Source organism: Archocentrus centrarchus, chromosome 21 (genome assembly GCF_007364275.1).
Source record: "Archocentrus centrarchus isolate MPI-CPG fArcCen1 chromosome 21, fArcCen1, whole genome shotgun sequence".
Classification (NCBI taxonomy): domain Eukaryota; kingdom Metazoa; phylum Chordata; class Actinopteri; order Cichliformes; family Cichlidae; genus Archocentrus; species Archocentrus centrarchus.
The window spans coordinates 10,775,766-10,802,871 of record NC_044366.1 but is presented as its reverse complement, the minus strand read 5'-3'; the positions used below and the strand labels follow the sequence as shown (position 1 = coordinate 10,802,871).

Sequence of the window (27,106 nt, the reverse complement as noted above, 5' to 3'; positions counted from 1 at the left end):
AGGTATCAGGCTGAGGTGATTTTTTTTTTTTTTTTTTTTTCCTCTCTCTCTCTTCCCTGGGGGGATGGGGGGTGTCTCTTTATAAAAAATAATTAGATAACAACGCTACTGTGATAATCAAAAGAAAATGTGCTTAACTGCATTAGCATAGTACCATGTTAAATGTTGAACCTTTGTTCAGCACATAAAAGACCTGCTTTTTTTTTTTTTCCTCATTTTATGTGTGAATGCTTGGCACAAGCCCTAATTAAAGTGAATGTGAGGCCACTCTTTTCTGCTGGAAGAGAAGTCTTCATCAGCAGCTCGCTGATCCTCATCCGCCCCTCTCAGCACAGATCCCAGGAAAAGACCTGATACCATCTCTGCTTTAGGACGCCTCTCCAACCTTTTATCTTCCTCCTTCGTGTTCCTCTACTAACTTTAAAAGCTTGAAAGGAAAAGATGCCTGCAGTGTCAAAATTGAAAATTTCTTCTGCTATTTTTGATTGTTGGAAATGAGCATCGGATGCTGAAAAGTGAACTGTATGTTAACATTCCTTGTAGTTTTCCAAGGGATTTGGATGCATGCAGCAGGAAAGCCTAGCGCGACTTGATGTCTGTAAGGAGTAGGTGCCTCACCCTGATCAGATAAGAGTAATGGAAGCGAATGAAAAGACCCCTGTCCCTGATGGCCACGGCAAAATGGATGTGCTCCCTGAGGTGTACCTCTGGTATCATCCACGCCTGTGGACACAGATTTATTGCCCATTAAAAAGCTACCCTGAAATGTACCTCTTAAAATTGTGTGTTTATCCTGTTGAGCAGTCCTTTCAGGAATGAAACGAGACAACTACGAGCACCAACAGACTAGACCTGACTCAGTGTGACAGTATGCATTGAGCCAAGTTCAAATAAGGTTTAATGCCATAAAAACCTAAATTGATCTTTACAGTTACATTTTAACAAAATCTGAAATCAAATATTCCAAAATAAAAGGTGTAATTACACTATACACAGAAGAGCTCTTACTCGTATTTTACAAGGGAAACTATTGAAACAATTTTGAGCAAGCAGGAATTGAAATACGTACAATCTACAGTTACAAAAATGGAAATCAAAGCAATCTAACTATAAGCTGAAATATGACATTTATCTACATGATATTAACAAACACCAAAAAATAAGGTACAGTATACTTTATATAGTTCTCTGGAAAAATGAGGGTAATCTGACATCATTTACTTTAAAACCATAATTAATAAACACATTTAGTTTTAGAATTACACATTAACACACAGCATTTGCACAAAGGAGAAGAACCAAAACATCAACATAGATCAACTCCGAGTTTAGTTCCTTATCATACACCTCACCTTATGTATAAGGTGATAGAATCATTTACAGCTGATGTGGAAAGACATGAAATACATCAAATAAAATGACACTGACAAAAATGAATGATTTGTCTGCAGTGCCACATGCCCTAACCTAAAAGCTCTGGGTATCTCCAAATAACAAAACTCCTCTCATTTAATGTGGGAATGGTTTTTAACAAAACCTTAAAAAACTTGACTTGTGAGTGATTTCCGAGTCAAACACATCACACCATGTACTACAAGAGTGGATGTTATCCACTTTTACACAAAGTCAGTCAACTTAAGCCTGCTGTACTATTGGGAAATGTGTTATATTTCAAATTTAGTCCCTCTTCTCATTAAAATTGCAGATGGATTTTGTACTTTTGCCTTCACCCCCACCTTTTTGTTTCTCCACTCTTGGTAAATGAAATTTCCCAGGCTAATTAAAGCCTATTAAAGACAGGTAATGTCAGGGCTGGTGGCAGAACCATGACAAAGTGCTGATAATTGTCTGCCAGACTCACTAAATCCACCTGTCCTGCAATTATTGCTTCCCCCTCCCCACCTCTCCTGACACATTAATCCACTGTGGGGCTCACTAGGCAGGCTGATGCCTCAAAGTGCATCCTGCAAACACAGATGTTGGATCTCAGACTAGTTTAGCATACACATGCCTTATGATAATTGTAGCAGAAAACCAACACATTTCAAGGCGCAAACAAGGCTGCAGCCATGTTAAGCGAGGATAGGTACCTACATACAGTATGTTAGTAACATATGAACATGCTTTAAGGTTTTTTATGCATTAGATTAGTTGGATGAATTTATTTTGTCATGAGCACTTTAGGAATTGGGTTGAATCAATCAAGTCATTTGATTTCAGTCCCCACAAGAGAAACATAACAGATCAGTTGTACGATCATATTAATTATTCATTCGTTAATGAAACAATTCCATTGATCAAAATAATTTGAAATAATAGACACTGTCCTTTCTGTATTCTGTTAACAGGTATGAATGGATGTTAGCAGTACTTCAATGGCAATGAGCAGAACATTTTGACTAATCATTCTTAATGTAGTGTTCCAAATGGGATTTTTTTTAATTTTATGCCCCGTTGAATAGCTTTATTAATGTTTAGGTATTGCAATTGTTAACATTATTTAAAGTCTTGTCATACTTCATCCCATTACCGTTTAAATAAGGTGAGAAAATTGTTTGAAAATGTTGGCATGAGTGCAGCTCTTGCAGAAGCCAGCTATGTACTTCCAACTCAGGAGAGCTCCATGCCTATGGTCTAGCCTTGAAGGAAACATCTGGACAACATACTAATTATACCAGTGGTTTACAGAGAACATGTGCTGTTGCGATGGGGTAGATTCATCCAGAGTTAGTAGCTACCTCTTGAATCCCAAGCCAACCCCTAAAGCCAAGTCCCTGTACACCTAACTATCTGAAGTGTTAAACTTGTATACTTGTGTAGTATATACAAAAGTTTCACCAAATCCCTCCGGTGTGTGTGTCCCTTAATAAGTTGCACTTCCTGCAACATGTCTCAGGTATTTAGGTATTTTGGGACAAGGAGTTTAGAGCTTGACATTGACATTATTTGAAGATAAAACAAAAGGCTGATGCAGACTAACAACAACTAGGTCACCCTGTGGAGGAGTAAGGTGTGTCACTGTGGTAGTTATAGTCAGGGCATACTTTCTGGACCAGTTTATAGTCCACACTGTAAAAGGCTATATAGATGCATATGACTTTAAAGGGTTTTGAGCATAACCATGACACATGGCTCTGTGTCTGCTCCTGATAGCACACCTTGGATGGATCAAAGCTGCACAAGGCAGTCTTCTTGTTGCGATCCGTCTTCTCATATTCAATGCGACAGTTGAATGATTTGGTGTCTTTGGTCTCCAGTGTGGACTGCTGGGCGATCTCAAACTCCACCACCTTGGAAGGTGGCACCAGGCTGACCGATACATTTCCCAGGCCCGTAGAGTTGTGACGGAAGTAAACGCTAAAGGTACCATTCCCGTGGTCCACAATCTTCCCTGTGATCAGCAGGTTGAGCTTGACAGTCTTGATGTTGGAGTGGAAGTCTCCCCACCCGAACATCTTTTTGAATTTGCCAGTCTTGACGATGGGTCTGCGTTTAGTTCTGGCCTGTGCACCCTGAACATCTGTCTGGTTAGATAACCAGTCCCAAAAGTCCTCCATGTTGTGTAAATATGCCATTTCCCTGATGTTACTCTTGAACTCGGGGGGGCCCCTGGCAAACAAACGCAGGGGGTTGAGGATCCGTGGACTGGCCCCAGTGGGAGATATCTTCTGTTGATTATCGCTGTCCCTCCACTCAATGAGTTCTGTGACTCCTCCATGCACTTTCCTGCACAAGACCTTGATAGGAAACAGAGCACAGGCAGATGGGGGAAAAAACAATATTAGCTGACATGAGAAACATTTGTAAAAAATAATTTTGCTTAAATATCTTACTAATTAATGTGACACAATAACTGAGATACAGTCATGTGAAAAGGTTTTCACAGGACTGTGAAAAACTAAGCCTCCATTGCTATTAAGAGGTTAATATAGGGTAACTGGTCATCAGCAAGTGTGACCACTTCTATAAAAATAGAATGTTTGACAGTTTGCGGGTCTGGAGCACTCAGGTGTTTATAACACCATGCCGCAATCCTCTCGGGACAAATTCACCCCAATGCCATCCCGTACAATGTTCTGACAAACTGCAAAAACCAAGAGCTCCATCTCAGACTCTACAGACTTCAGTTAGCATGTTAAATGTACAGTTAGACAATAAAATTAGAAAAAGTCTAAACAAGTGTGACTTGTTTGGAAGGGTTGCCAGGAGAAAGCCTCTTCTCTCTAAAAATATCATGGCAGCACTGTGGCTTCGGTTAGTATAGTTGCATCTCAACAAACCACAAAACTTTCTGGACCAAAGTGGAGATGTTTGGCCATACACAGTGCCATCATTGGTAAACTCCAAACACACCATATCAGCACAAACACCTCATGCCAACTGTCCAGCACGGTGGTGGAGGGGTTATGATTTGGGTTTGTTTGCAGCCACAGAACCTTTACACCACCTCTGTAAACCAAAGTATTTTAGAGTCAAATGTGCTGTCAGCTACAGGTTGGCCCAAGTTGGGTCATGTAAGAGGACAATGATCTCAAGCACACTAACAAATCTATAATCTACAATAGTTTAGGCACATCTCATAAAAGAACTGCATAAATTAATTCCTACAAATTTCAATGAACTGAAGCAACATTGTAAAGAAGAGTGGGCCAGAACGATACAAGAGACTAATAAAGTCATGTAGAAGTACTTCAAGGTATTGCTGCTAAAAGTGCTACTGAATTATGGGGTGTACTTAGATTTTTTCACAGGACTGCACAGAGTCCAATGGAAACTTTCTTTTCACGTGGCTGCAGCTAGCCCCAAGTACTTTAAAGTACTTTACAGTGGTTGCCTCATAGCTAGAAGGTTCTGGGTTTGAATCTCCTGGTCAGCTAAGGAACCTTCTATGTGAAATTTAATGTTCTCCCTGTGCCTGTGTAGGTTTTCTCTGCGGGTTCTGGTTTCCTCCCACAGCTAAGGATATGCATGTTAGGCTAATTGGTTTCTAAATTGGCCATAGGTGGGAATTTAGCTGCGAATGGTTGTCTGTCTTTTGGTGTTAGCCCTGTGATGGACTGGCAGCCTGACCAAGGTGTACTACCTCTCACTCAGTGTCAGGTAGGTAGGCAGGCCTCCACTTGTACCCTAGCTGGTTAAGCATTTATGAAAATGGATCGTAAATGTTCTTTAAAAACTTTATATTTGGTAATTCCAAGTAGATTCATTCACATACATTCCACTTTGCTCCTCTGCTTTGCATTTGTCTGCTTCACTGACATGTAACAGAGTAGAGGAGGAGCAAAGTACACACACAAATAATGAATAAAAGCACAGAAAAGCAGCAAAGACGCAGAGAGCTAAAATGATAGAGTGCATGTAGACAGCATGAGCGTTTGAATAACTAATGTTAGACCTTAAGATGGCCAGTTCTAAGTAAGCTCCACCTCACAAGCTGACAGGATTAGGTTCTTGAGTTTGTTATGTATGAAATCAAAATCTGTGTTTTTACTGCAGTGCAATGCATACTGTGAAATATTCACCCATGGTGTTGACTGTTGACTATAATTTCTTTAAAAAAAAAAAAAGGGGTCACCACAGCAGGTAGCTCTACATGTTTGATTTGCCAGATTTTTACACCAGATGCCCTTCCAAAGGGTTTGTGTCTCCTCCCTGGATCAAACTGGGTATCCTTCACTTGTTAGGTGAATTGTAAATCACCAGACTATGGACACTGTGGGCACAGTTCACCTATATCTTCTATCATATTCTAAAATCTTTTGTTGGGGGTCTTCATAAAATTATCCAACATGGATTCTTTGAAAAAAAAAAATCATATTCAATTATATTTTCTTTGATGGAGCTCTCACATATGTGTGGTAGATTTAATGTAAAATTGGAAACATCTAGCCTGGCTCTGTCCAAATAAAATCTGCCAATCGGAAGCTCTAAAGTTTACTATTATACTGGCATTAAGTAACCACTGTGTTAGAGATGTGACTGAATTGTCAACAAAAATAAACATACAGAAAAAATCCAATATGTCCAGTTAGTGTGATAAAAGTTTAGATAGGGCTGTCTGCCTCATTTTCACAAAGCAATTGATGTGGATAAAAGCCAGTCTGTGGTGCAACATTAAAGATTATACGTAGAAAATTCAACAACAACATCTCATACTACTGTAAACCCAGTTCCACAAAATGTCATCTACAGTTTTCAGTGTGAAGCTTTATAGATGTTGTGGATGTTTTTGTGAGGTGGCAGGTCTGTGGAAGAAGTTAAATAGCATTCACTGGGCATGTCTTAAACACAAACGTGATACCAGCAAAAAGATTGTTCTAAATTAATAGAACGTAATCATCAATAAAAATGTAAAATGTGAAAAGGTGCATACACATGTAATTAAATAGCATGTAATAAACTGCTGCTAGATAACAGGAGCACCACAGAAAGGAGGAAACAAGAAATTTGTATTAAACTAATAACATGATGCTCTGATGAACTCAGATTCTAATATTTCAAGTGCATAGATTACAGGATTATTAAAATCTTGTGGACTTCAGGGAAAGTCGAACTTAGATCTTAGATTCACATATTCTGTGAATATGTACTTTAGCTTGTATTCACCTACTTGAATAAACAGTCCTCTACAGTAGTGTCGTAAAGTCTGCTAAGTATAGTGCTAAGTGCTAATCCAGATGCAGCAATGAACTGTGATCCCTGCTTGTACCTCAAAGCCGTTTCGCTTCAGGAGTGATTCCTGGTGCACTTCAGATAAAGCTTTAATAATTCACAGCAATAAGCTTAGCTAGTTTTATTAGTAATTAGTAGTGCTGGGTTTTCCCCAGGCCTAGTTATAGGGATCACTGAGAGAAGCAGATGTTGAAAGAACAGAGCAGAGGCTGTTTGAATTCTCACAGAGATGCTGCATACTATTTCCAGACTAATTATATTTTTGCTGTAAGCTGAACTGAGGCATATGTGTATAAAGCTAACAAACTAGGTCTGTCTACCACAATTTGTTTTGTCACATACTCACAAACCTTTCCATCTGAAATGTAACAGGGCTACATACACCTTAAGCTGTGCTGCTGTGTCTTATAATTACAGCTCTGCTTCACTGTGCTGCTTATGTCCGAGACTGCGGTAGCACTTTAATGCCTAAAGCGGAAGGTAATGGCTCGGCTATCTGGATATGTAATGTGAAATCAATGTGTCTCCCATGGACAGTGAGCCTGGCCCATCTATCACCTTTCACAATGCTTAATTAAGACAGTTGCTCCCTGTAAACATGGATGAATGAGGCGACTCTGTAATAATGCCCCTACGTGTAGTTCATCACATCCAGAGTCATTTAATCAACCAATTCCAGTGACATTATTCCCCACTGATACTGCCACTTAGTAATACCTTATGTGAGCTCAGCTGTTAATTTGATTTGACTCTTATAACATCACAACAGCAGATGATGCTAAACATAAAATCTGCAGGCTCCCAATACGAGCATGTCTCTACTGCTGTGAACAAGGAAGATATGGCACTTGTCTTCTCACCAGCTCGAACTGTTATATCTTTAACACATTGGGTGTCATGCTGCGCAGCTTCAGAGGTGAAACCAAATTGTCTTTCTGTGTAAATCTCAGGTGAGCTTTGTATAGGATGATTATAATGGAAATGAGAGAGGAGTTTAAGTATGATGAGCAACTGGGGAAATTGCTGTGACAACAAGGGGATCAGCAGAGGAATATCTAATACTTAAATGCCCCGAGAGAGATGAAGCACTAGGAACTTGAAAGCTGGCACTGACACATAGGCTTTGGTTTCTTTCTCTCTCTCTCTCACTGCCTCCCTGCACAACCACAGCACCAACACACACTCTAGCACACCTTATTCATTTAGGCAGAAGTGGTGTCTCTTAAAAACCGACTAAAGGATTTTGAGGTTTTGTACAAAAAAAAAAAAAAAAAAAAAAAAGGCAAGGTCTGATGAAGGAGAATCTACAAAAGCTTAATTAAGATTTCTTAATCGGCGCTGCCGTGCTAGAGGCGTTTCAGGGCAACTTGAAACAAGACATTATTATGATAATAACTGTAGACTTATGGAGCTGAAAACACCAGACCTCGTTTCAACAGCACAAGGTACGGTGACTCGTGGCAAACATTGCAGATATCTGCTAGTGTGGTTTAGCTTCTTCCTTTTCCTGCGTGTCCTACATTAAAACACAAAGAGGTGCATGAACCTTACACACCCCAGCAGAGATATTACATTTTTACACCACAACAGTCAGTGTTCTTTCTGCCCTGTAAAAGACTATGTTTAGTGATACAGCAGTAAACATAAAAATGGATGCAAGAAATTTTAATGTACATCCACCAGGATGAGCAAAAACAGTAAGGCCTGACACAGGTGCTAATAGCTGATATTTCCGGTTCAGTATCAAATGTCATGCATAAAACATGCAATTCCGCTCTGAAAGAGCACCTTAATTACTCTCATTAGCTCAACTGTTTGTTTTGTTTTTTTTTATAAACACTTCATCACTCACAGTATAGTGACTAGAACGCTGAATTGAGATTTAAAAAAAAAACAAACACATTTTGACTGGTAAAAATCTAATTTGCACATATGTAATATCAGGAATGACATGCATATGCATTGTAATTTTTTTGTGCTAACGTTAATGTTGCATGTGCAATTTTTTATTCCACTGTAGGAAATTTTGAAGCCTGTGTGTAGTTTACTGTGTGTAGATTACTGGACTGTTTAAGTAATGCATTCTTATACATAATAAAAAAAAATATTTATAGATCAGTATTCTGAAAATACTGAAATAGATACTTTTGATGTGTTAGATAATCGGCACTCCAAAGAATACATCCTAAACCGTTTTTTGTAACCAACTTTAAGGGACTTCTATTTTTGCTGCACACTTACATTAAATAGTTAATTTTAGCTGACAACTGGCAATCACATTTTTTTAATTCTCAAATATTTGTTTCAATTTCAATCTCACAGTATTATTAATTTGCATCACATGTACAAATATCAGCAGAAAGGAAGGGAACTGTTACAAGCCTCACATTATTATTCTAGGTTTAATCATCAACCACATCCTCAAAGTACACACACTACTCTAGCTGTCAGAGTTGGATTGACTGCCTATGAACCTCCAGCTTTTTACTTGACTTCACAACTCAGACTAGATTTTAAATGGGTGTAAAATTTTTACAGACATCAAAATTTGTGGCTTTTATGTTACACCTGCCATTTCTGCACCTCGACCTTTTCTTACAAAATCACGGCTGAATCAAACATGCATCAATAGTTCAGTGATAAAGGCAATTCAATTTAATGTTGCGCCAATCAGTACAATCAAGAGCTTTTCATGAAACTTACATCCTGACAGTAACAGTTAGCAACAGCGAGCCGCACAGCGAGTCAGGATGAATCAGCCTCGACATTCATCTGTAATGAGCATTATGGAGTTGGCTGCCTGCTTGTCCCATGGGTAGACATATCTTTTAGAGGCTTGACATAAAGATAATTGCCATAGTGACCAGAACTAGCCTCTAGAACATTATTAAGAAGCCAGTGACATCTGGCTTCTGGATCATTTAAAGAGATGCCATTAAAATGTATTTGGAGTGAGAAGCTGGCAACATTGTGATTGGTTGTGATGGCTTCTGGGCCGTGGGCAAGTCTACAGTGTTTTTTCAATGGCGACCATGGAAATCTCTCACAGCCTTTCACAGCTGACAATGTGGCCAAACTCATGATCTAAAATCTGCTTTTCTGGTTCTTTTTCCATCACATTGGTGCAGAGGCAAGCAAAACTCATCTGTTTTGGGTTTTACATTTTTTTTCTTCTTCTTCTTTTTTTTTTTTTTTCTTTCCAGTGCATAAGGCTGAGATATGCGTCTGGGGAAAATTGGTTTCAGGCATCTTTCTCACAATAAACAAAATGGGCAATTAACCTGCTCATCAGTGCAAACCGAGCAGTTCCAATGATGCACTCCACTGTTCTTCATGGATTTATCTGTGCAAATTGACCTCACTTTGGTGGTGCAATTCATTTCTCTGCTAATTTTCTGTGTCTAAAGCTTCATTAACTTGATGCTCTTCCACATAGTAAAAATCTGGACACCCCACAAAAATTACACCGCCTTCGCCACTGCTTTTCGTAATACTTACCCAGCTCTATTGCGACAAAACACCTGTCATATTAGGAGCTGCTCAGCCAGTGCTGCTAGCATTAGACCACAGAATGTAGCAGATCTGGACTGACTGCAGACTCTTGCTTTCAAACATCCAAATGACAAGTAGCACGTTTCAGATTAAAACTATTCTCAGCTTGCAATCGCCTGCCCAAAATCCTTTCTTAGCCATCTTCCTCCTGATGTTACAGGGCATATCATTTGTAATGATTTACACCCAGAGCCGGTTCCATGAGAGGAGGCCCTGGAGGCGCTAAAGCAGCCCACAGAGAGAGTCCACATTCTGCTCAAGAATAGATTGGTACTCAGATCGCTGGGACAGCCTCACGCTCCAAAGCCATCACTTTTAATCAGAGGCCATCCAGGGAATCACATGGCAGGTGCTTCAGCACTGTGGTGGATCGCAACAGCAAATCGACACACCGGGGGCAGCTTACCAATCACAGGAGGCTACAGTTAGTGTGTGAGTGTGCATGTAGCATATCTACTACCCCCCCAGTATAATCCTTTAGGCCATTACCACCTGACCTCTGTGAGAATGAGACAGACTACAGCCTCTAGTGTCATGACATTCCTGCAAAAGATATTATAGATCTCAATTTTAATTCATCTTCAGCATACACTGCTGACATTGTGGTGAAGCGATATCGGTACACTTGGCATCAAGTAGAAATTCAATGCATTTCTTTAGTGGCTACATTTCTAAGTAGTACATCTTATATATATAGACTACTTTGTTTATATGGTCATGTAATTTTCACACTGACTGTAAAACTACTCCTGCAACCAGTGCAGTGGATTTACAGAAGACCAGGCTGCGGCTGTCTACACGTTTTGTACAAGTGTTGATGATGAGAAGAGAGCAGGAAGACAAGCTCAAAAAGATGTGGTGCTGATGTTTTCATTTCTATAATCCCAGCTGGATCAACAGTACTGTATCTACACACTCATCGCTTCTTCTTCTTACTGTTGACAGATTTGCCCGAAACACAGAGGATCATCATATCACTTTCATAATATATAACAAGTCAGCTAGCGCTATCAGGATATTTGGTGGATGGGTAAAGAGGGATCTCTAGAGCAAATGGGAAAAAAAAAAAAAATCAACTTTGGTGCATGAGCACAGTTAATAATAACTATGAACATTGGATTTCTTGCTTCACATGAAATGTGCACAGAAACCTATGATGATTTAATTGAAAGAAAAAGTCTGATGTGTGTGACTTTGCAGATTATTATTGTGTGTTTCTTCATGTTGGCCTGCAGCAAAAAAGAAAAAAAAAATGCAGGCACCCAGCCATATAAAAATCCTTGTTAGTTTTAGGTTAGATCTTTTTTAGGCGTGCAATATTTAATGCAGTGTAACCAAAGCCTAAAAACTGACAGGCATATGAAAATAGTAGAATTGTTTTAAACTGAGAGACTTTGCTTATAAAAAGCGGGAGAAAGAAAAATAATATATCTGACTGCTATTCCCATAGGTAGATACATATTTTTGTGAATGAAAAATATGAAACTTTTTGATAACACTTTCAGACTCACCCCTCCATCCACCTTTTTAGGAAAACAGGAAGAAGTACAGCTATTACTTATATCTTCACTTGCGTGTTACATCACTGAATATTAACTGCTTGAAAATATTAAATAAGGTTTGATCACTTTTTTACGTCATGTGCCACTACCAGTTTTTAGAAATGAATTATTAGGATGCCAGAGAATGAGGTTTAGATTTTAGAGCTAACATCAGCGAGCATTTATCACCACCCCTTGTAATGCTATTGATCTATAGCTGTCCTTGACCCTTAACCTCTTTTGTTGAGAAAAGAAAGGACAATATGTCTCAAAAGAGAGCAACTCTAATACCTGCCCACATTCATCTTCAAAAAATTATAAGCAAGGCTTGTTTTAAAGTAGTGAATTTGTCTCCAGTCAAGTCCTATTTTGCTTTCATACAAATACAGTGCAACAAATCTGGTCTTGTTGAGTTATTATAACATCTAACGCATATTGAACCAAAATTTATTATTTGTGCCTGTTTGTGTGCACACGTCGTGGCAAAACATTATCTGACAGCTCATGATGTCACTCGGGGCTGCTTGCAAACCATGATTAGCATAAATTATAGCACGTAATATAACCCTCCTTTGGCTAGCATAAATCATATGATGTGAGCCATTAGTCATGTTAATAGTGTCAGTGTTGTTCTTGTCTGGCTCAATCACACAATCCTTTCTTTTTCCTCTGCATCTGAAATGACACGGACTGAAATGTTGCCTCGCCTCAACTCTTTTGGACATTTACTCTTGCAACCTATTGCCCTGCAGGAGGCAATGTACTAAACTGTCCAAATCATACACAATTACCTCTCCTGCCGTGTCATTGTGGAAACATGCTTCAGTGATTCCCGTTAAACTGAACAAATTACACAATATTATACCACAGTTAGTTCGGGCCTGCTGTATTTTGATTGTTATGAGAGGCATGTTAAAGCCTGTCGTGCCAAGAGATGCATTATGTTTGCTTACTTGTCTGACCTTTTGCTTGCAGTGGCTATAAAGTTATATTTAAGGCTATGAATTATCTGAAATCGCAACATTTCTATTAAATATAATGGAGAGTGTGTCATTCAGGTTAAACAAGGGGTTAGCTTGAAAAAAAGTCATGCATTTCATGTGTAATTTTACTTCCTACCAGATGTTAAGTGCGCTTTATACACTGCATTTGATTTGTTTTTTGTTTTGTTCAGTTAAATTGTTTTTTGAAGACTGTTTAAAGAAAAACATAATTTTACATCCAAATTCTAGATTATTCATTTGCTGAACTGAAACCTCTTTTAAATTAAAACTTCTAAATGTGGCTATGCACGTTACATTTTGGGTGGACCCTAAAACTAATCTCAGGAATGAAATTACATTCATAGATTTTATAAATTTACAGCCAGTCTTGAGGTATTCATTATCTTTACTCAAGCAAAAAGAAAAGTAAAAAGTTTAGCAATAACTGCCTTTGTTTTCTAATTGTTTCTAATTGTATAATTGAATTATTTTTACACATTTGTTAACATCAAATGCTGGTCATATGGACACTTATTAACTATATAATCCAATCTATACCATGCAGATTATAATCTGTACAATCTGCATGATATTTTAAAATGTAGAAATATCTTTTTTTTTTTTTTTTTGTACATATATGTTGGTCTTGCAGCCTTAAAATTAATCTGGAAAGTAACCTTAAACTGGCTTGAGCAAAAAATTACAGCTCTGCAAATTGTAGCAAAGTACTGCAAACTGAATCAGCTTTTACAGCTGTTTGCAGCTGTAAAAATGTGGAACTCCACAAGATCAATTTAGTGTAAGATATAATTAAAATGCATTTAAATGCAGACTTTAGTAACTTTAGCGACAAAATAATACATAAAACTGTGACTGCGTTCTGTGGTTCCAAATCATCTCCTTGTATAAAAAAACCCCAATAAAAAATCACAATATTATTGCTATAAAATACTCAGTTTGAGAGAAAATGCATTGTGACAGTTTATTAATTAACTACATGAAACCTGGGGGGTGAAAATAGGATGTGGAAACTTTGAATTCAGCGATGATGTCAGGTGTTTCAAAAGTGTTAACAAAGATCCCACCAAGAGAGAAGAGAGAGAGAGTGACGGGAGGCTCTGGGACGAGAGCCTCCAGGTAATCTGGATACTTGTGTTATCTCAGCACCTGCCACATATGACAGCTGCAAAGCCCTGAACACTTCACTTTTAGGCAGGCGTTACCTTTCAACGCATCATCAGTTTCATAATCCCCTTACATGGTCAGAGCGCCAACTCCTGTGCTGGCTCCTGACACCTGCCACGCACCTCCGAATGCCTGATAGCTGATAGGGATTGAGTAGGATAATACCACAAAGCACATTGGACTCAGTGTAATTACCATTCTCTTGACTGGTTTTAACACCTTATACTTTGTATGACAATGGTAAATGTGCTTGTAAAACTCTGCAGCTTAAGGAGGCATGGGGTGTTGTTGTTAAATTAATACTTCAAAGTTCTAGTTTTAGTTTTTCTGCTTTCATCTCAAGGAGACATAATCTAAATGTTTCTCTCTTTGAGCTTTTTTTTGTGTGTGTGAGCGTGTGACAACTTCAGTTTTACATTTTCTCCTCTTTAAATCCGTGCTGCGTATGATAGGAGCGTTTTATTCCAAAATGTTTTTTGCTTGATTTGCTCAAAAGCACGTCCGCTAAAATTTGACAGAGCAAAATGTTTCTGTTCTCAGAGCAGATTGCGCCGTGGATGATTTCACAGAAACAGGGCTCTTTGAAGAAGAAACAAGAGTTGGAAAGACGTTGCTTCCTTTTTCTCTGAGTAGCTGTGAAGACAGGTACTTCACAAGAAATATACAAAGACAGAGGGGAGCTGACAGTGCTTTGTTATGGCTGAAAATGACATGCTGAAAAGAAAAGGGGGGCTCAAAGCTTGGAGGCAGAGGAGGAAATGCAAAACTGAGAATAATCAGAAAGGAGATTTATTGTACTTACTCTACAGCTGTCACACTTTTCCTTTAACAGAAAAGCAATACAATTTTAATTAAAGAGGCCAATCATTTCTCAGAGCTTTGACACGAGGTGTGATTGCCTTCTTCAACAACCACACAGATGGTAATTAACGAGTTTGTATGCCAGAGTTTTCAGGAAACGTGAAATTACTTAAAGAAGAAATGTCACCTGTTAAGTCACGGCTTCGTGTGATTCCAGTGTGGTAGTTCAGACATAGTGTTAATGTAAATATTTGACTAATTAAAAGCAAACGTGACACCACAGTTCCTCAGATGATATTCCATCACCCCCACTGGAGGCAGACAAAATTCTTCTCTGTATAAATTGATTGCGACATTTAGTTTCCTTGCGGCAGAGCGGTAAAAAAGCAATACAGACAAAAGTCTTCAAAACAGTGGTGCTGTGCATCAGTGAGTGCTGGATGTTTCTGACACTGCAGAGAGGTAATGACAATGCTATAAGGTAGCAGAGCCTCTAGATCTAACACCGCCTCGGGCTGCACATCGCCCATAAAAATTCATAGCTGTGGACCAAGATCAGGAAACTCAACATCATATTAAACATAATGTTTCCTGCACCACTGGAGAGGCTCTCCACTTCATCCTAAACAGTTCACATCACAAGAGCAGCTAGCGGGAAAATAATAGTGCTGCTTATAATTGTTTGACTAAAGTCTTTAATGGGCCATACCGTAGCATGATTAGGCTTATTGTCAAAGCAAAGGGCAATTGTGTCATAGCTATCAATCACTCGGCGCTTCTTTCTCTTCATTTCAAGACCTTTATCATGGATTTATTGCCAGTACAAACACAATTATGATTGATGATTGGAAAAGCAATAGGTTGCAGGGCTCAGTGCAGTCAGAACAACCTGTAGTGGCTGCAAACTGCATTTAGAGGGATTTCACTCAGAGAAGCGGCAACCTTTCTTTCAGAGGTCTGAGACAACATACAAGTTGAGGACTGCAAATGCCACGGACAGTATTGTTTATGAGGGATTATCTAGTCAAGCCTTCTGGCTAGAAAGATTATGACCCCAATATGAGCACAGATACAGATCAGCACCATGTAAGCTCCAAAACGATTCCTGGAAGGCAACGCATGCATACAAGGCCCCTTCACTCTGTCAATCCAATGTTTAATCACTTCCACAGAAATTTCTACTGGTCTGCCTGACATGTTCTCTCATATTTTTCTCTCTCCACCCAATTTCTCTGGTGGGTTTTGAAGACTTAAGTTCCACTCTTTTTTTCCCCCCCTCTCTTTCTTACAAGGCAAATCCTGGGAGAGGTTGATGTGAAGACCAGGCAGAGCAGGGATGTGAAGAATATAAACACAATTTTTTTTTTTTATTGTCCAGAGGGAAAGGGAGGTGCAGGGGGTTGGGCGGTGGGGTCTGTAAAAGAGACGAGGACCTTATCACAGCCCAGCAGCTCTGTAATTCGCCGCCATGATAAAGTGGCAGCGCGGAAAACCTTACAAGGCTGGCACAATCCAAAGACGGATTAGGTTTTTCTGACATAAGCTTCCTGAAAAACTAATCAATCAGCCCATGCAGTATTATCAGAAGCGTGAGATTAAAGAGCTGCTCCTAATCCCCCCACTGTACATTTTATTACACTTGCCAGTGTTAGTTGCCTTTAAATATACAATAAATAAATAATAAAACCAAACCTAATTGAGCGTGGGGAAGGGGAAAAGGGTTAAAGAGCCCTTAGAGAGGGATTTTATGTCGAATTTGTGTTTTGTTATGAAGACAGGGATAAAACTGTTGTCCTTGCCAGAGCCCTTTCTCCCTTTGAATAGACCATCACTGTCTCACTCTACCACTGCAGAGGAAAAAAAAAAGGAAAAAAAAAAAACATCTGGGGGGGGGGGGGGCCTCTGGCAGAATTTTACAGCAATATTTGTGTCTAAAATTCATATCTGATTTTTATTTGTTTATTTTTTTTGGTAATGATTTTTTTCTAAATCTCCATATGAACAAATAAGTAAACACACATTATTAAATAAATTATTTAACTCTAGAAAATTAATGCTAAATCCTTTGGGAAATGACTCTTAATCCCTTAAATCACTGCACATCAAAGTTGCAGGGATGAACTCCAAAGCATGGCGTGATCTGGAGTACAAGACATGTTCAGCTTACTAGTAACCAGCTAAGCTTTGTGTCGCTAGTGCGTCACACCCATCTTTTAAGACATTCTCCCCTTCCATGCTCAGTTCAACCCTGGGTGGTGTTGGGGGGGGGTAACAGAAAAGGTAGCAATACATCTAACACTGCAACTGATCCTCCTGGCATGGGCCATATAGATGCTGTGTTGTGACATAATATTACCAGAGGAGCTCTCACCCCGGCAATAAGACATAAAGGCGTAATAGACTTTGTCAACGTCTTCTAACACTTAATCCCAAGCAGAGTTGAAAACCTTACTTTCCCTGCGTGCAATCTCTGGAATAGACGCAGGGCAGGACAGGCTGAGGGAGATGGCAGAGAGCATGGCTCTAAAATATGTTTCATCTTCATCTACATTGTTCTGCTGTCATTGCACAGAGGATAACTGCAGCAGATGTCAGGGGGAAGAATGGATTCTCCCAGGATGGCTTTGACCCTCTTATTTGTCCCTGGGGCATGGCACAGATGCTGGGTCTGGGGTTACATTTTCACTGCTTGATTCATGTTCTAAGCGTTTTTCATTTGTGTATGTGTATGAGGAGTGACAGCAAGAGTGGTTTTATTTGGGAGTCTTTGAGGATTTGGACCACTTTTAGACACTCTGGATTTTTGCTTAAAACAAGAAATTTCAAATTTCATATCAAAGGGTATTTTGGTGTCTGCAGTGCTTCCTTTGACATGGGGGGATTCTCTGGGTCAAAATCTGGCCTTTCACTGATGGACGTTATCCTTGTGCCTCTTTTGAGTATCATACACTAAGAAAAAAGTGTTAATACTTCATGTTGTAGTGCAGCACTTATTCCATTCTTTTAGTGAGGGTCAGCCTGATATTTGTGATTTTTTTTTTTTTGCCCTAAGAAGGTGGGCTAATATTGATAAGGGCCACTACATCCCCAGTCAGACATTGGTGAATCTGTTGGGAGGGAAGCTACTGAGGCATACAAAGAGAGCCTCTCCAGGGAGGCAGTCTGTCTCTCTCTGGAGGCACAGCTCCCAAAAGGCACAAGGCTGATTACAACCGCAGCCAAAGCAGACAGCACTTTGCTGCTGCAGCTGCACAGTTGAAGGCTATCTTTAAAGAGGCCCTCTTTGAGGATGGCACAGATGTGAGGAACTTCTTCAATCCCATGGCATTTTCTGTGCAAGTCTGATCATGGCACGAATCCATAAAGCAAGGACGAAAACGTTAATACCCTCGCTTTATTCATCTATCTATAGGGGACAATATCAGCAGATGACAGGAAAAAAGGGGGAAAGGTTTTTATACTTCCCAGAAGCTCATGAACTTTCTTCAGAGTGCTTGTCGCAATAAAAACTGAACTAGACTACAGAAAGATTATGTCTAGAAGCTTACCACAATCATTCTCTGATAAATACTAAATAATTTCCTCTGGATTAACAGGCACATCACCATTGCCATCAGTAGTACAAGCTTTGAAAATCCCTCGGTCTCTCAATTTCTATCCATTGTTTTCAGCTGTCTTGGAAAAAAAAAAAGAAGAAAAAACAACTCTGGCCACAATTTGAGTGCTGCAAAGACACTTAAAACAGGTTAGGGATTCAGCACAGAGGTCTAATGAGGCAGACACCAAGGACATTATAGTAAATATAAACTAACACGGCAAAGAAATGAAAATCTAAAGTTTGCAAACCAGCACAGAAGTAAATAGCACGTTATATAAAATATCATCAATATTAAATTGATTTTATTTTACCTCAGTAATTATGTGTCTCTGTTGCAAATACTATCTAATTGTTAATTAAAACCTATCATTAGCTTTTGCAACACTCCGCATGCAGTGTCAAATTTCCATTGCTGAGAAAGCTGATGGTCTTACAAAAAGTCACATTTTCAAACAGAAATAATAAATTCAGAGAGTAATTAACTGCATATTGTAGAATACCTAATGTGGATTATGGCTAAAGCAAAATTGGAGTCTTTCCAGGGTTACTAAATGTTTTTTTTTCTTCCACATTTTTCAGTGGGCACAGAAAAGAAATAAATCACACCATTTCCAAGGGTATTACATTATTTACTATTTTATGGATTTTTTAATCTAAAAAAAGTATTTCACTGAATTGTGTGCAAGTCCTGATAACATAAAACAATTAAGCTTATCCCTGTAAGACTGAATGAGGAGTTCTGCTCGGCAAACAAATTTGCTCCTGATGACTGTGCCAAATAAAATTTCATGCCAGGAAATTATTCAATTTGGCACTATGTGAACATAGACAAGTCTTGCACAGCTGTGTGATAAAGATCTACATAAAAGACAGGAACATAAAATAAATATGAAGAAAACAAATTCAAGCCAATAACCGCAAGTGGACAAATAATTTTCTTTAAGTTCTACAGCATAATAAAAACGCTTCATCTCGACTTTTTTTTTCGCGACCAGAGACACGAGTCTGCATAATTAGCCTCCTCTCATTCACTCAGTTCACTCCTCACCTGGTGCAGGAGGAAAAACAACAAGAACGTTTGCAGAGGACTCATCTTCAACGACTTGTCGACTTATTCACGATGAGCGGCGGTTAAATCCTCTCTGGAAGATTTGGAGAGGTGAAGACGCTCATGCCACTGAAACATCTCTATAATCACCTGCGAGCGGGGGGAAAAGTGGAAATATTTACATTGTTAAATCATTTTAAAATCTCTCTTTTAAATATGGAAAGATCCGAGCTTACGGCATTCAATTAATTAAGAAATATAATAAACTTTTCCTTACCGTTTCGCAAAGGCAATACCTCACTTATTTCGGTAAGGCGGCTGGGATCATCCTCTTTCAGTCCACGTTCGGCAAAGAGACCTAAAATCCCCTCAAAACGTCTCTCAGGATGTCGAGGTACTTTCCCCTGAGCAGCTGGGACTCTTTGGCTCGTCTGCTGTAGTGAATCGTCTACGTTAAGCAGTTCAGCTGAAACAACACTCCTCTAAGTTTAGAATCCAGGCAAAGCGAAATAAACTGTGGGCTATATTTTTCCTTACTTAATCCGGAGCAATGTTGTTCTTAAGTTGTCAGTGTGCGCAGTAAAACACAACCAAGCGTGCCCGTATCCCAGTGCCAGGACTGCAGTCAGACAGACAATAGTCAGCTCGCTGTCTCCGCTTTTAGGCTCTACTTGATTTCAGTGCGCAAAATCCTCTTCTGCGCGTCTGGAGACTCCAAGGTCGGCGCGCATTCGTTCAGAGACACAGACCTAAAGATGTACCTTTGAAGTCTAACTCTCTCCATCTGGGAGACAAGTAAAACCTTGATGTCACTGTTATCCGGTTTTGTTCAGCATAATGTGCACGTGTTTAACCCCTTAACGTTTAGATGCTTAATCCCACCGTGATTTACACTTATACTGTGATTTTGTTGGAAGCTATGAATGATGAATCTGATACGTAAGTCCAATTATATAAGAGTGAATGCGAGCCGCGTTTAGCAGCATATATAGAAAACTCTTTCAAAAAGCACAGAGATGAGAGATGGTTATTCTTTGGAAACTTAACTGATGTAGCAATCCTGACCACAAAGTAAAGGCAGCAAAAGGTCAATCGCTGTGCTACTACAGAGGAGTGATAAATAAAAAAACAACAACAAAAAAGTTTCTTACTAAGGTATTGGGCCACTACGTGATACCGAAACATCTTTAGTGCATTTTTGGATTAAATTGCAAGTCTCCAAAACTCTACTGGGGGTGGAACATCCTTCTAAAAGCTCTTGAGATGTTTTAAAGATGGTGATGAGAGGGTCATTGGGTCTGTTGAGATCTGGTGTCTCTAAATTCCATAGCATATATTTCAGGTCAGTTTTAAACTCATCTAACCATTTGGTGACCCTCATCTAGAAGAGACCACTCCCACCTGGACAGGAAGCTGTCACTTTAGAATAAAAGGTGATCACTCAGGACAACTTTGTATTGATTTACATTGAACTTATCTGATGGCACATATGGAGCCAGACCACCCAGCAGTCAAACAGAGCTGCCCAGTGCCCTCACTATTGGGACCCCGCTGTGCAAAGGAGATTTTTCTCCTATCGCCAATACCGGTATAGAAATATTTTTGACTTTGGCGCCATCATGTGGTTACAGCCAAAAATGTCACTTTACCGAAAAGGCTGCAGCTGCAAAGCGGAGGTGAAATGATGACTTAGTTTGTACTTGAAACCTTAGTTTGTATCTTGCTGAATACTTTCAAGACTGATCTATGGAAAGTTTCTCCATAAACATGTGACAATAATTTTGTAGGTGAAAGTTTGTGTCAGAGAAATTACAGTCAAAATGTGAAGGTGAAAGAATGAAACACAGTAAGAACAGATCAGCACAAAATGTTGCTGAGTGAGCCACAAAGGCAGTATCACTTCAGTGTGCAGGGATCACCTTACTGTTACTTTCTTTTCTATGCCACACACAGACTTTTAGAATGCATATAAATTGACGCTATGGGTGTGTTTACTTGTGTTACAGGCCTAATTTTATTTGACAGTATACAACTGAGCTACATTTTCAGACATAATGAGTTTGAGTTCTTCATAAAATATTTCTTACAATAAAAGGAAGCATGCACTTCTCCATTTTTACACTGAATATGTAGTATCAAATGCATTACAAAGAATTACATATTAGTAATAAGTGGCCTTTTCATATGATAATGCATGCTTTCATTGACTCGCCCTGAAAAACCAAAAGAGAACAGTTTAGAACAATGACTGGTGTTTGTATATCAAACTCCTCCCACTGGAGATCCACCCACATTTGATTTGAAATCTTTCAAGACAAGCAAGCAGAAAAAGAGGACACCTGCTGTACACAATTATTCATATTAACCCTGGTGGTTAGCACTGCTGCCTCACAGCTAGAAGGTCTGGGTTCGAATCCACTTTGGCCTTTCTGTGTGGAGTTTGCATGTTTTCCCCGTGTCTGTGTGGGTTTTCTCCGGGTACTCCGGTTTCCTCCCGCAGTCCAAAGACATGCAGTTACTGGAGTTAGGTTAATTGGTGATTCTATATTACCCACAGGTGTATGTCTCTCTGTGTTAGCCCTGCAACAGGCTGGCAACCTGTACAGAGTGTACCCTGTCTCTTGCCCTATGAGGGGGTCGTTTTGACTGTTGGGTTTTCTCTGTATTATTGTAGGGTCTTTACCCACAATACAAAGCGCCTTGAGGTGACAGTTTGTTGTGATTTGGCGCTATATAAATAAAATTGAATTGAATTGAATTGAATTGAATTGAGAGCTGGGATAGGCTTCAGCCCCACCCATGACCCTGAACAGGATGAGTGGAAGAGAATGGATGGACCCTTTATACAATCTACAAAGTATGAATGTTAAAAGCATATGCAATCTGTAGACACTGCTCCCAGTCTTTAGTTCACATCTACAAATACTTTTCATGGTCTTCTAGCTGCACACATGAACTGCCATAAAATGGAGCAAATGTCACTCTCCTAAACACTGAACTTATCAGGCTTCCTGCAACCTTCCATATGACCTGGATTTCAGCCAGCAGGACTCTAACACTTCTAAATGATTATGATTAAAGAGGCACTTGCTTGATAAGATGTTATAACCAATTAAGTCATTAAACTAGCAACAATGTTGCAACCACACTGCCTAATCAACAAGGGTTCAAAGCAGTTATAAAAGCAGACCTGTTATAAAAAGTTATCAATAAAATGATGAAATATGAAAAAATAAAACTGTAATTAGAATTTTGAGATTAGCAAAATTCTTGAATATCCAACTATTCGTATGGTAGCATTCCCTTACTAAAAAAAGCATTTCCATTTGTTTCATTCTACATTTCTGTTTTTTGATTGACATAGTGCAGGTCAGACCTAGTCATACACAGGAAGATGCTCAGCAAATCAACAGAAAACGTCTCCTTGGAGAATGTTTAAATACTTTTCCACGATGCCATTTAGGTAAATAACAGAATCACTTCACAATTGTGCATAAGTCATTGTCAGTCACTATGTCACAAGTAGAAAACTTTCACAAAATCCTTTTTTATTTTCTTATTCATGTGGCTATAACTGAAGGTTACAGACTTGGCTGCAAACTGACAGTTACCACACATTTTCACAGTATCTTTGTATTCTGTGTCTTATAGGGCTTGCAATACATGTCTCATACTATCATTTACTTATCAAAGTGACCCCTTTTGCAATTTTTTCTCATGCAACATAATTCTAACAATTTGTATGAATCAAATAAATAATATATTTTCATGCAGAAATCATAATGTGAACACAAACTGAGTCACAGCTTGCCTAACACTTCATGCCAAGCCAAAATTGCTCTGACCATCGGGACATGGTGTGGAATTAACTTTTCCGAATAAAAATATCACAAAGTACATTAAAGATTTTAACAGCTTTAATACAAAAATCATCAACACACGAGTCGCAGTAGGAATCACAGGTAAAGTCAAAACTATTAATTCTCTTTGGCCGAGCATGAACTGAGTTCTTACTGCCGAACAGCAGCAGAAGTCTGACAACTAAACTCTACAGACAGACAGGTCTTACAGCAAGACAACTGGGGAACCTGCATAAGCTCACGAACACACAGCTTACACAGTACCCACGGTACACGCACATATTGGTTTGGTTAACCTATGCTTTAAAATAATCTCCGCAAAACAGAAGGGTACAAAGTACAGGTGAACAATGATTCTGCATTTTCTAAGTAAGTGAAAGTTCATTTAGGTATTTTTCCATTACATTTCCTCCCTTTTTGTCATTTATGACAGTCTTGCCTAATTTACTAATTTACAAGCTAAGCAAGTATACAATGTCAAGGGTCTATTTCTCAGAGCAAGACATCTGCTATGTTAATACAAACATCACATCTTTAGCTCTGCATTACCAATTGTCCATCATAGACATTTCTTTAGTTCTTCATCCTCTTCCTCTGAATTGTCAGCATACGGTGGAATCCAGTCGGGTTGGATACAAATCTGGCAAGTTTGCTGGAGACTCGCCACAGAGAGGATGGTTTTCAAAATCAGTGCAGCATTCGGAACCCACAACTTTGCAAGCATTCCACTGTGAAACTAATGCCAATCAATCTTGTTTAAAAATTTCCCACACATTTTATCTGCATGAAGGAAAAGGCTATTACAGATTTATTAAGATGCCTTTCTACTACCATGGAGAATGTAATTATCTCTTTCTGGGACCTGTGTGTTCCACATCAGTATCAGTACGCTAAGAATTCTTGAACCTAAAGGGATAGCTCCACAGTGTTGTGTATGATGGGGGCACGCTCACTTCAGCTTGACTAATCAAGGGACTACAATACAGTAGCATCTTCCTTTAAGAGGTCTTCTCCTTAAAACAAGAACACAAGCATAGGCAAGGTTACCAGAAACTAAATAGGTCTGATCTGGCAACATAAATCTAGTAGTTTCTGGTAACCTTGCCTATGCTTGTGGTCTTGTTAGGGTTGATAGGGTACTGACAATAAGCCATTTTTGCCACATGCTCTCTTCCATGTGTATGGTAAGCTGTCCCATGGGAAGGACCACGTGTGCAAGGGGGGCTTATTGTCAGGACCCTATCCACACTAGGCTCACTGGAACGAGTTCAGAGGGACCAGAAAGGGACTGAAGTGTGGGTAGGTCAGCATACGGGCCAAGGTCAACAGGCGTTGAAAGCTGATTTGTGAGAGGGAAGAAGGACCCAGATTGAGCTGCATCATTTGCGGCTGTGTTACCTAGAGAAACTGGAACAGAGGAGGAGTTATGAGTTTCACATTTAACACCAGAAACAGCACACTGGAGCAAAACAGCCTCCATAACAGTGGCGGAAAAGGTGTGATGTGCGATGTGTTTGCCTGATGAAGTGAGGAATCCCGTGTGCTTCCACAGGGTACCAAAATCATGCACTACACTGAATGCATAATGTGAGTCAGTGTAAATATTGGCAGTTTTTCCCATAGCCAATTTACATGCTGCGATATTAATTATTGATGTGTGTTGTTAAGATATGTGACACAACATGTGGAACCATAAGAACTACATCAGAATAACCCACCATATCACAGGATGTTAGCCAGTGAGGAAGACCAGAGGCTACTGGCTCTAACTCGTAGGGGAAGCAGACAACAGATCTAAGCTCCTACCACAAGGCTGACATAAAACAACTGCAACACTACTCATTAGCTTTCCTTCATATGCATTAAAAAAAAAGCTTGAACTGTGCTTAATAATTTGAAGCCATGGACCCTCAGACCTTCTGTAACACTCTGATACCCTCTGATGCTGAGCTCAGTATAATGCCAAAATGGCAAAAACCTGTCATTTTGGCAGGTTTTTGCCATTTTCCACAGGAAAATTACGAGGAGATACGAGGAGAATGTGTTTAACCTTTTGATTATCTAGTTCACATCTCAAGGGAACAGTACATTTTTCTCAAATTGGGACCCCACTCAATCCCACTGTAAGGCATGATCTACCACTTTTCTATTTCTGTGTAAACCATGTCAGCCACTGACCAGGGTCTAAACACCAACATTACTCCTTCAGTGCCAGTCACTTCAACCATGGGCACAGTGGTTGCAGCAGGAACTTCAGATGTCACAGGAGCTTCCTTGTTGCTCCTAACAGCAGCTAGTGTCTGGCAAACCACCTTCCAGGTCATTACAGGTGTGTAGACAGTTAAATGTTGGGTGAAGTAGGGTGGGGGAGCAGGAGGCACGGACTCCAGGTTGAGTTCCCTCAGTTCCTCGGAGTGACAGGGATAAAGTATTAGTTGATGCAGTCAAGACTTCAATCCTTTCAACCCTAGATGTGTCAGAGGTTCTTGTTTTCTGCCTTTCCCTTCTCTCTGCTTCACTTTTCCACATACTTAAAGGCCCCCAGTCTATCTTAAACACTACATCCATGCTTTGTCTCCAACTAAATAATGCTGCATGCTGTGCTGCGCTACTTAACTCCAACTTATGCAACTGAGGTCTCAGATGCTTCAGTTGGTTGATGCTCAGGCTCCCTTTTGCAGGAAATCCCAGCTCCATCCGTTTTTGCATTTAATTCAGACTGCCAGGGTAGTGTTAAAACAAACACTGCATAATGGGAACAGGACCCTCCTGTCTGCAGCAGGCCTACTCTGGCTGCTTCCTATCTCTGATTATTTTTCTTTCTGTGTGACCTATGGTGTACACTACTTAAACATTCAGACAATGCATACAAACCCCTGTATTTTTCAGGTACCAGTGAGGAGTGCACCACTAAACAATTCAGCTCATGCAAACTCGATCACACTACAATCATAACCAAGACAATCTGTCACCAGCTCTCTTAGTTGGGAGATTCATCACAAACCAATAACTTGCCTCAGCTTGGAGTTTCACTACAACTCCGTGTGTCAGAGGTGTCGAGTGTTCTCACCAAGTACTTTGTTTCACAGTTTTTGTGGATTGGATTGGCAATACAGGCTCCGCTGGATGACAGCTTCTCACCCTATAGGGAAGATCAAGTGCCCCGGCCTTCTGTCACACAGCCAGAGTCCAGTGTGGCCTCCATGGATCAGGTTTGTTCTGAAGCGTCCCACAGATGCAGGATCAAATTGTTACCTAGGGAGTTTGGATTCTCAGGTAATGTCTAGGGGTCGTTTTCTGGGGCAGTGTGTGACACAGCAGACTGTTGTACTGGTGCTGCTGTCAGAGAGTGCCACTGCCACTACTGGAAGGTGTGCTTGGTCTGCAAGAATGTTTACATGGGTGATATCTGTCAAAGTAATAAATGCCTGTATTCAAAGTTTACCAGCAGAACTTGGGTTCTTGTATTCCAAAATGGCACATGGCATCATGTTGTCAGGGTTTTTCTTTAGAACTATGTCACAGTACAAGTTATATGAAGTTTTATTCCATTTTTTATGATGGTTTGTTTTATGGTGACAGCATACAGCGTGCCTGTAAATTTGTCTTGTGGCAACAGCAACTGAGCCTTTTGAAGTGGTTTTTAGACATTTTATTTGTTTTATAATTGAGGTCTCTAATCCAGATCAACTTCAACCAGCTGCTCCTGTACTCTCCTGTACTATTGCTTCTTGCCTCTCACCCCAGAGTTCCTCCTTTTTCTCCTCTTTATAGAGGACAGCCCAAAACCCACACCAATAAACTACTTCCAGTACTCAACTCCAAATACTTGGCAGCTGGACAAGAGTGGATCCTCCACTCTCACA

At 39.7% G+C, this 27,106-nt stretch overlaps 1 protein-coding gene across 1 annotated transcript; it reads right to left on the bottom strand.

Annotated features, from left to right (window-relative positions):
- Positions 1–905: 905 nt before the first annotated feature.
- Positions 906–20,167, bottom strand: nxph2a (neurexophilin 2a). The gene is made up of 4 exons (XM_030758821.1): positions 19,918–20,167; positions 19,658–19,846; positions 19,381–19,530; positions 906–3,737 (listed from the first exon to the last, which is right to left on the bottom strand). Exons 3-4 carry the CDS (start codon positions 19,423–19,425, stop codon positions 2,991–2,993), a joined length of 792 nt encoding a protein of 263 aa, XP_030614681.1. The 5' UTR covers positions 19,426–19,530; positions 19,658–19,846; positions 19,918–20,167; the 3' UTR covers positions 906–2,990.
- Positions 20,168–27,106: the final 6,939 nt, after the last annotated feature.

What these genes read in the sequence shown, in the direction of transcription:
- nxph2a (XM_030758821.1), bottom strand. Translation starts at nt 19,425, where the DNA reads ATGAGTCCTCTGCAAACGTTCTTGTTGTTTTTCCTCCTGCACCAG. An exon ending in TGTTTTTCCTCCTGCACCAG is followed by an intron (nt 3,738 to 19,380) that starts GTGAGGAGTGAA and finishes TTTCCTATCAAG; the next exon opens with GTCTTGTGCAGGAAAGTGCA.